The sequence below is a fragment of the Otolemur garnettii genome, unplaced genomic scaffold, assembly GCF_000181295.1.
Source record: "Otolemur garnettii isolate 467f Iridium unplaced genomic scaffold, OtoGar3 scaffold00037, whole genome shotgun sequence".
NCBI lineage: Eukaryota > Metazoa > Chordata > Mammalia > Primates > Galagidae > Otolemur > Otolemur garnettii.
In genome coordinates this window covers 10,419,960-10,430,748 of record NW_003852432.1, presented here as the reverse complement: position 1 = coordinate 10,430,748, position 10,789 = coordinate 10,419,960, and the positions used below count along the sequence as shown (strand labels likewise).

At 40.6% G+C, this 10,789-nt stretch overlaps 1 protein-coding gene across 1 annotated transcript in view; it reads right to left on the bottom strand.

Annotated features, from left to right (window-relative positions):
- Positions 1-3,248: 3,248 nt before the first annotated feature.
- CTTNBP2 (cortactin binding protein 2) overlaps positions 3,249-10,789 on the bottom strand; it is a 161,684-nt gene continuing 154,143 nt past the window's right edge. The window contains exon 23 of the mRNA XM_003789791.2: positions 3,249-4,385. Within this exon, the coding sequence (XP_003789839.1) occupies positions 4,137-4,385 (249 nt within the window). The 3' untranslated portion in view covers positions 3,249-4,136. The remainder of the gene's footprint in view (positions 4,386-10,789) is intronic.

Below are 10,789 nucleotides of genomic sequence, written 5' to 3'. Positions count from 1 at the left end.
GGCGGCCACTAGAAGGGTGCACATGGCTCTAGCAGTCAGTTCTGGGCCTGCCTGGGTGGGTTGCTGGGAGTGGGGAACTCAGTGGCCACCCACAGAATCCGCACAACTCAAGCAGGCAGTTCTGGGCCTGCCCAGGTTGGTTGCCAGGAGCAGGGTTCTTGGAGGCCACCCGTGGGACTCGTGAGGCTCTTTCAGGTCTTGGGCAGCGAGAGCGGGGATTGCTGGTGCCCAGGGAATGCATGTGGGTCTAACAGAGCTCCGGCTGCAGGGCCAGGACTGGGCTCTAGGTCCTGCAGGGGTGGGAGGATGCTGCTCTTGGCCCCCCCCACTGTCTCTGTAGGCAAGGAGGGAAGGGTGGACTAGAAGTTCAAAATGGCAGTGAAAATGTTTGTTCAGCTTTTTTGCCTGGCGAGAGAGTGTTCAGAATCTCAGCAGGGTCTAGGGGAGTGGACCCCTCTTTCTGTAGCTCTCACATGTGGGGTGAGATAATAGGTCCTCAGTTCACTGCTTGCCTGTAGAAAACTCACGAGAGCAGATGGAGAGAAAACAAAGACAAAAAACACAACTTTCTTGCGGGAGGGGATGGAGACTTTTCCTTAGGGATGTATTATGTACCTGGAGATGGCTTTCTTGGAGTCTCAGCTTGCCTCAGCAGAGATGTCCTGCAGATATCACTCTTCTCTCTCGGCTGGGCTCCCAATCTTCAACTTTATTGGGTATTTTCCAAACATTAACCTTTCCTCTGGACAGGAGCTTTAGTAGGAGGCTGGCACCTGTCAGCCATCTTGTCCCTCCTCCTTTAGCCCATTTTTTAAATTGGGTGCTTTTCTTGCTATTGAGTTTCTTATATATTATAGATATTAACTCCTTATCAGATATGTGGATTATAAAGGTTTTCTTTTATTCTGTAAGTTATTTTTTCACTATGGTGTTTCCTTCGCTGTGTAGATGCTTACAAATTTAATGTAATCTCATTTTTCTAGTTTTCCCAAAGAAGAGTTGCCAGTGGTGTTTCTCTGGCTCCTTCAGACCTTAATCTCTTTCATCCTTCAGTCATCAGAGTAAATGTTAGGTCCTGGTAGAGCCTTCCTCGGACCAGTCTGCCCTACAATAATCATTCCTCCATAACCTTCTCCAAGTGCTGTCTAGCACATCACTCTACTTACTACCTTCCCTTGAGAACACACACAATCAGAAATTACCTTGCTTAATCTCCTTCTTCATTTACTCACTGTCTCAACCTATTAGGATGTAAGCTCCAAGAAGGGTGGTGCCTGGCAGACACATAATACTCTGTTTTATTTCTAGCTCCTACAATAATATTACTTTAATGAATAGACAAGCTTTGAAGCCATTCTGAACAGACATGAGCTTTTGAATTAGCTCAGGAGAAATACATTTTTTATTTCTTTGAAACACATGTCTTTGTAAAATTTCTAAAATTTCTCTTGTTATTGATTTCTAGTTTCAAACCATTATGGTCAGAAGAGATATTTGATAGTATTTTAATCCTCTTAAATTTAAAACTTGTTTTATGGCCTAAGAATGACCTTTGCTGGAAAATGTTCTGTGTGTGCTTGAGAATGTATTACTACTGCTGTTAGATGAAACAGTCATTAGACATCTGAGTCCATTTAGTCTAAAATGTAGTTTACGTGTCTTTATTGATTTTGCCTGGATAATCTGTCTATTGTTGGAAGTAGCACATTGAAACCCCCTTCTATTATTCTATCTTTATGCCTCCCTTCAGATCTATTAATATTTGCTTAAAAAAGCATGCAGAGGGTGCCAAAAAATATACATTTTAAGAAAGGAAAAACCTGTATTAAAATCATAATACTCAATATCTACTAATAACAAAGGATGAATACAAGTCATGTTTGAGTACCCCTTGTAATTGCAGAAGTCAAACATGACTTATTACAATCTTTATTCCTTTCTTAAAATGTCTGTGCATTTTTTGGCACCCTTTGTGGAATGCCACAAAGTTCTGAGATATTGATTCACTATTTTATGAATGAGTGACAAAAGTAGAAATGATTTGTGTCATTTACTGCTCATGGGCAACCTGTAAGGTTGTTGTGATCCTTTATCTTACTATTGAGAAAAGTAAGTCATGAGGATTAAGTAACTTGCCTTATGCCACAAAGCAAATAAAAGACAGCACTTAATTCAGCCCCGAGGGTGTTTGCCCTCAAAGACCACAAGTCTCTACCTGTATTTCAAAAACCCCATTCTAAAAGCCTTCTGTAGAAATCTTGCAGTCTTCCATCCAATTATACAAAGTGCACATGTTGAGCGCTACTGACAAAGTTGCATGGCTCATTGCAGGTCATCTTAGCGATGTATTCCGTGCTTGGTTTTGTTTTCTCACCTCTAGTGCTTAAGTGCATTAATGGGATCTTTATCTTTAGAAAAGCAGGAATACAAAACACAATCTCTTATCACTAACAAACTGGATATAATCTAAGCAGTTGTACGTAGCAGGAGAAAAATACCTTACAGCCACTGGAATCTAGGTATGTCAGTCTTGGATTTTTGAGAGCATTCTATTTTGTTCCTAAGATTAGTGTCTTTTTTATGAAAATACTTGAGAGCATCACATACTACCAGGGAACCCAGGATTTAAGTCTGCCCTTCAACCCTTTTCCCCACAGTCCCTCTCTCTTACCAACATGATCTGTTCCCTGCTCTTGTCTTTCCATAGGTTCACATCCGTGTGTCTGAGGTTGGAGCTGTACAACCCCAGGGTTCTCCTTGCAGAGACAAACAATGAGAACAAGGGTTGGAGTTGGCTTCTTCCTTGACAGAAAGGCCTTCCTCTACCTTACCCAATGTGACATAATTTTTACTATACATTGTTTAAGATACTTGCAGACGTTTTTGTAAAGTTTAACACAATATTTATGCAAGAGTATTTATTCCAATATAAATAATCATTCTGGAAAAGTGGGCTCTAAGTATTCTTAGATGAGTAAATGACTCTTGGTATAAAATACGTTTTTAGTATTCATGAAAAAAAAGGTGTTCTATTCAGTAAGTACCTCATTCTTGGAGCTCCCTGTGAATGTTTTTAAACCAACTGTCTCATACCTGCTAATAAGGGGAAGTCTTTCTGTGAACAGCTAGTGAAATACCAACATGGAAGGCATGTTTCAGGAACTTTTCTATTATCGAACAAAAACTATCTGTTGCATAGATAAACTACAAAGAGCTACAGGTAGAAAGTACAGCAAAATCATTTCACTAAATCAATATTTTATTTGGTGTCAAAGCATCTTAACTGTGAGTTGTATAAGTAATTTCATTAGTAATTTTAAAAGAAACACTTCTAAAAAATATCAATTTTATTATCAGTTGTGCTACTAGAAATAATATTGTAGAGGGAATTAACTTCAAATTTATTGAAGCATTTATGCAGGTATTTTTAAATATCCACTTAAGTACAAAACTTTTGTAAGAAAGATAATACTTTTATTGCATTATAATTTCATGTTTTACAGGACTCAGAATGCAAACTCATAAGCATAAATATAGTCATGATGCAACCGAATGATAATGTCACCACTAAAAGATTTAAAACATAAAACTAGAATTTAACAGGCAAAATACTTCATATGGCTTTTAATGGAAAATAACTGTTTAGAAGTGATTTGTTATTGCCCCATTCTAGTCATTCCCTATCAAAGGAACATAAAATTAGGATCTCCATTTTAAAATGGCAAATGTTATCTGAGCCAATGTGGTACACATTTTTAACATGTAGTGTGCAATATGATTGGATTTCCTTAAGTATACATACATATGTACATATGTATAGCTGTACAGTACACAGACAGTTCTGTTTTAATACCCCTGAACATGTTGATTAAAACTATTATAATTTTTCTATTATAAAACTACTTGAAAAGTTGGCATAACTTCTTGGTGTTGAAGTTTGATCCTACAGAATTAATAAAAAGCAATAAAAGGTTGGTTATAAATACATTCTTTACAAAATATTGAATAGTGGTCCCGCACTCATACTTTATATTACAGTGAAAACATTTTGTTCATTGAAAGGAATTTATATCGTGTTGTCCATGGTTTTTGTATGACATATACATTAGTTAAAAGTGAGAATATTGTAGGCAGGCCTATTTGTTAGGTTTTTCTATTTGTTCGTTTTTGTGTAAGTTCCAATTCTCTTCTTTTGAGTTGTTGTTTATTTCTATTTGCCTTGTATTACTGCTGCTGCTGCTTCTTTTGGTGTTCTGGGAACACTGGGTGGCTTTACTTCTAGGAACAGGAAGAAAAGATTTAGCTCTTGAAACACCCGACTCAGGCTTGGATTTACTGTTGTTGCTGCATTCGGTAGTTTGGTGGCTGCTGAGAGGACTAACCTCCTGTGAGAAGAGAGGAACCCAATGAGTGTATCGCACTTGCATTGTTACCAATGTCTGTTAACAGCCCCAACTCCTTTCCTCTCTATCACATGGGTTTCTCTTTTGACCTAGGTTTTCATGAAAAATAAGACCTACTGCTCGATTTCCAGTGAGAGGCCCTTTGTGGTATTATAAAACACCTAGATACAGCAGTCATCAGAGGATCACGTGCTGATGAGTCTGAGATCTCACTAACACCACCTCACAACATCCCAGGCGTGAGGAAAGCACCCACTTGGACTAGTCCAGCCAACTGTTTGTAGATAGCTCTACGAATAAACTATATTACCTTGGGTAAGTCACCTAACTTTTCTGCTTTCTACTTGCAAATATTTAAAATTTTTTAAAAAGGACAATTACTCAATATCAACAAATATTTTTTGAGCATTGACTATGAGATAAGGATTGTCCTAAATGCCCAGCATATAGCAGAATGTAAGTGTAGGGACAGACAAAAGTTTGGGCTTTCTCCCCCATGACCTTGGCTTTGGGATAAGATAAGGTTGTCAAGGCTTTCTTACCCATAGAAAAGTGCCATGGGTTCCTAGACAGCCATCACTGCGTGCAGTGAAGTCGTGCTTATGTAACTAATGCTTGGCATGGTGCCATCATTGTTCCCCTGGGTGTAAAGGTGAGCAAGACCTATGTGTGTGGATCACGGATCATAGAATGTAGACTTCCTGAGTAACTCAGCTCCCAGGCCACCAGGAGCAGGATAAGGGCGGACCTCTGTGCTTCCTCACCAGCCACCTGTGAGTTGGATAAAGCATGTTGGACCTGCCTTCCATGCCTGAGTTTCTCTCTAATCTGTCCAAATCAGAACACGGGCATTACAATAAGAGAAACATTTCTGCTCTAGAGAAGCTTATATTTTAGTGAATAAAGGCTTCTGCTCTGCAATTCTAAAGATCTTCTGTACTTGGTAACTACATCTTCTCATTTTTGTAGGGTTTCAGGACTCTTATGATCACCAGGTCCATGTCTCCCATTTTGCCAGTGAGGAATCACAGGAAAGATGATGTGCCCACAAAGACAAAAAAGTGGTGAGGCTTGGACAAGACTGCAGGGCTGCTTGTTTCACTCAAGGTATTGTCCCCTATGTTGTATTAAATTCTGCAAAGGAACAACAGGCTCCTGCACGGGCTGCTCTGAATGTTTCAGAGGCAGTTACTTCCTTCTTTGAAAGTAATAAGGCAACCAAAGGCACTGTAACCGTTAAAAGGTTTTTAAAATGTAAAACTGGGCAAAGTGCTTACGGCTTTAATGGAAAGTGACAGTTTGGCTGTGGGCGGCAACTGCATTCTCCTGGGTGTCATCTTAAATCGTGATCGTCAACTGTGGCTACAACACTAAACTCACATGGAGAATTTAAAAAACCACTGAGCAGGCCCCATCCCCAGAGATTCAGATTTAGTTGTTCTGTGATGTGGCCTGAACACAGGTTTTTTTAAAAAAAACTTCCTAGGTGATTCTAATGTGCAGCCAAAGTTGACAACCCCTCTTGGCTTCACCCCTCGACATCCTTTTTCTCTGCTGGTATTGCTCTTAGCCCTCTGTTCACACAGCTAATGATCTTTCCCTTCTGTTCATTCTGACTGCTTCAGTTATCATCTCTAGTTAAAGAGCTCCCCAATTTCTATCTTCAGCCCTCATTTATCTCCTGAGTTTGAGAACTGCCCTGCCACTCACTAACTGACATAACTCACCTCTCTGCTTAGCTGGCATTTCAAACTCAACTTTTCTAAAACCCAAATTATTACATTCCCTCGTTCCCACCATTTCTAAAGCTCTTCCTCTTGGCTCTTTACAGGTTAATACTATTCTCCCAGTTAGTTGGGCAGGAGACCTCAATTATCTTTAACGCTTCTTTTTCCTCCCCTTTATGAACAACATTGGCTGCAAAACGGGCAGAGAATTGTGACTGGGTTGATGCAAAGGAACAGGATCATTTAAATCCTCCTGAACTGCAGAACAAGGCCCACATTCCTAAGCATGTCATACCAAAGGCCTTCTAAAGTTTGGCTCTGATCTCTTTTACATCCCATTTCCCCCTATTATTAAAGTCCTAATAATTCTTTAAAGCCTATCACAATGTATCCGTTAAACCACCTCTAAGTCCCCAGTGTGAATCTCCTGGTGCCAGATCTTCAGACATACCTAACCTTAACGGGAAAGACAGCTGTGCAGCTCTAGTGTACATCTACATCTGCCCAAGTTTCAATGCTTTGAGTTTTCCAGAATGTCAAACATATAGGGAGAGAAATACAGAGTCTTGAACAAATGCATTTGTAAAGGAAACGAAAGAAGGCAATGGTTTTCTGACCAAGCAGAAGTTTCCTCTTTAGGGAATCATGAAACAAGGACTGTCTCCTCTGTCAGCACAGGGGAAAGGCGGGCCTACAGATGGTTAGGACACACGCACTGGCTGGGACTTGTCATTGTCATTTGTACTTTACGGTAGGGTAGAGGTGAATAGAAAAATAAAAGAAAACCACACACAATCTGCTCAGTACATTCTGCTTTTGTTTTGTAGAGAAGCTGAGGTTGTCAAGTTACCAGAAAGAAAATAAGAAATAATTATATAGCTTACAATGAGTTGGTTGGTTAGTCATATAATAAGACATAACTGTAAAAACACAATACAGGCACTCTAATCCAACCTCATTTCTCCTTATAAGAAATTACTTTTTAAGTCTATACAATGGGACTTTAGCCATGGGACTAGTGAGCCCAATTTCAACTTATAATTTGGTCTAAAATACCTGCAAATTCAATGTATACATAATTCAGAAAATATGGCATGTTCTAAAATAATAAGGATAGTGGCCAGTTGGCATATAGAAGCCATGGGGGTGGGCTGAGTTAACTACAAATACTTTGGCCATTATTGTTGAGCTCCCTCTGGTAACCCACAGGGTTAGTGCCAAGGCCCAGAGGGAGGAAAGTTGACACACACAGTGTATTCTTTTCCTGTCTGTCCCTTTGCCAGATGAAGACAAGGGAAGTGCATCTTCATGATCTGAGGCAGGAAAGGCCCAGATGAAACGAGGTACCAAGAAGCATCCACAACAGCTAACAATAGAGGTTGGGGTGTCGAGTTACTTCCTGATAACAGAAGAAACTGGGCATCTGACCAAGTTTCTTGGTGTATGGGCAGGGGTGGGGGTGACAGGATCTGAGGAGGTGGGATGAGAACATGGAGAGTCACCTGGCTTAGTGTGGGCCACAGCAGTATAAGGCTGGGAGTGCAGGAATATAGCAAGGGACGGATGCATCATGTCCTGCACTAAAGTGATGTTCCTGACACCCTGGAAGTCGAGCACAGGTTTTGAGGTGTCTCTTAACTCTTGAAGTGTTTAAGGCTTCCTGGGAAGCATTCAAAAAAATTCAAAAGTTCTTTGTATTAAAAAGTTACTATCGATGTTGCATGTTAAATTCAAAGAAGATTCTAATTTGTATAGAAAGGCACCACGCTAAGATAAGTTGCCGTTGTTTAGCTTAAGAAAAATGACTGTTAGAATCAGTGCAGTTCATTCAGTACTAAGCATCTACCGGAAGCTGTAAGGATACTGCCATTCCTCTAGATGGGAAAGTAGGGAGCAGGAAGAAAAGAAAACCTAGGAAGATGCCACTGGAGGTGGGTCCCTGAAGGTGTATAGGACATGGGTGATGAGAGAGTATTCTAGAGGTCAGAGAAAGAGTTAAGAGATGGACGTGAAGAGGGGTACGATGTGGTGTGGGAAAAGTAAATTACATGTAACAAGATACACGTAAAGAAAGTTATGTTTTTATAACTCCTTTAAAGACACATTTGGAAAGAAAGAAATGGGAGGAGAATGAAGATGACAGATTGGAAATGTGTTTAGGGTAGTGAATCTCAGCCCCAGTTACACAAGAGAAGCACCAGGGAAGCTTAAAAAAAAAACCAGTGTCCAGGCATCTACGTTGTACCTCAGACTAATTAAAACAGGACCTCTCGGGCCAGAGCCCAGGCACTGGGGTTTAAACAAAAAGTTCTCAGGTAGATTTCATCATGCAACCAGAGATGAGAAATTTTGCTTTAGGAAATTAGTTTGCATTTCCATGAAAGGAAAACATACCGATTAGCATTTGGTCTTTCTACTGATGGTTTAAGTATGTGTGTATATTTGTTGTTTTAATTTAGAAGGTTGGTTAACATGCCACTTGGTTAATAACCCAGTTACGTTCCCCTACTGCTTGTTAGAACTGTAAGAAGTTATATTGCAGCAAATACTGATGGCGATGATAATTTAAACATTTTTGTTTTCTAATGGGTGATGGTGGTTGCAAGGCCACTCCCTGATGGAAGCACAGCCAGCCTTCTGGCCCCAAAGGAGAAAGTGATTTATTTCAACTAACCCAGAAAACTCTTGCCTTTAAAGGGAGTTACTTCCTGATAACAGAAGAAACTGGGCATCTGACCAAGAAATACCAGTTGAGTAATCAGAAGGATAGAAAAGGCATGAGCCTGCCAAGCTTCCTGAAGGCTGGCAAAAGAGTGCCACTCTGCCCTCTGCTGGCAGGTTTTGAGAAAAACACCTGCTACTGCAGAAAAGTTCCTCAAAGTGTCTTCAAAGGACAGAGAATGAGTAGGGAGGCAGCTGTCTGCATCCCCACATCAATTTGCATATTAAAAAAACCCACTTGGTTCTTTGATAAGATACTTGTATAAAAAGAGAGACTTTTTAAAGTTCTCTTAAACAAAGCTCTCCTAAGCTGCTAGGGCTTTATCTGACTTTCAGTACTGTATTTTGTCGACAGTACCTTATTATAGTAACCCACTGTGGTCAGGAGACAGAGAAGCAGGGGTTCCAGAATATTTCTCCATTAAACTTTTCAACAGTAGCAGCCAGTCTCTACCAGTCAAAATATTTTTATACAGGAAAGTGTTGTGGCCCTGTGGAGACATGGCTCACTGCTCTTCTTTTCAGACCCTTTGCCCCTTCCAGCAACATGTTCCACAAGGAATCCTAAATTCTTGGGCCTTAGAAGCCCAAGAAATGTGCCTTGGCTCCCAAGGAATCCATCAAATGCAGGCAATAAGTCAAGGATTTTAAGATGACAAAGGGACAGCCCCTGAACACAGTATTTTTTGACCACAATGGTCTGCAGTGACCCAAGGTCACTTCCTTAGGTCATCTTCCCTTAAATGCTGTCCTGGTTTTGCTAGGCTTCCCAACTGGGGCGGGGAGACAGACATTATGAATGAGTGAGTTGGAAGCCATGCTCCTCTTCTCAGGGCATAATGTTATGGAATCCGTCGGAAGGGTCCCAGCCCTGAGAACCCACAGTGCACGTAGCTGCATGTGCAGCTCGCTAGAGCAGCAGGGGCGGCGGGGTCCGCTGCTGCCAAGAAATCAGATCAATAGACAAAGCTCAACAGTCTCAGCGTGCTCATTTTTATAATCCTGCTCTCTGCACCCCACCCTCCCACCCACACACAGGTCTTTGTAAACCACCCTGGGAGTAGATGGGAACAGGATGTGAAGAGCAATCAATCGGCATGGCTTAGTGATCAAACCACATGTTACTCAGTGCCTCTATGAAACCTCACAAAATCACTAATGAGTCAGAAGTTGGTTTATTATTTCAGTTCACCCAAGAATACCATGCTGTGCTGTCTCTTGGCATTTATTAACCAATCTATAATGGTGCAGCACCGCTGTCAGGGAAGCTATTTCAAGAGATTAATGAAGTCTATTAGAATCCTGGCTTTTTTAATTTGTCTTTCAGACTTGTTTATAAAGGAAAGTCTCATTGAGTCATACTGCCTGTTATGGTAAGTTGATTTTTTTTTTTTTTACATGTAAGAGACATTTATGTTATCAATCATCCCTTTGCTGAAATTAACCCTCATCTTCAAAAATATAAGAAATCTTAAGTTCCCAAATGAAAAAATACATTATAAAATGGAACAACCAATACAATGAAGTTTGTGCTGCAATAGTACTTCCTTATCCACAATTTCTGGTTTCAGTTACCTATAGTCTAAAAATGTGAAATGGAAAATTCCAGAAATAATTCATAAGTTTTAAATTGTGGGCTATTCTGGGTAGTATCATGAAATCTCATGCCATCCTGCTCTGTCTCACCCAAGATATGAATTACCCCTTTGTTCAATGTACCTATGCCACCTGCCTGTTAGTCATTTAGGAACCTTCTCAGTTATTAAGAAATTTAGTGGCTCAGTGCCTGTGGCTCAAGCGGCTAAGGCACCAGCCACATACACCTAAGGTGGCGGGTTCGAATCCCCAGCCAGGGCCCGCCAAACAACAATGATGGCTGCAACCAAAAAAATGGCCAGGCGTTGTGGCGGGTGCCTGTAGTCCCAGCTACTTGGGAGG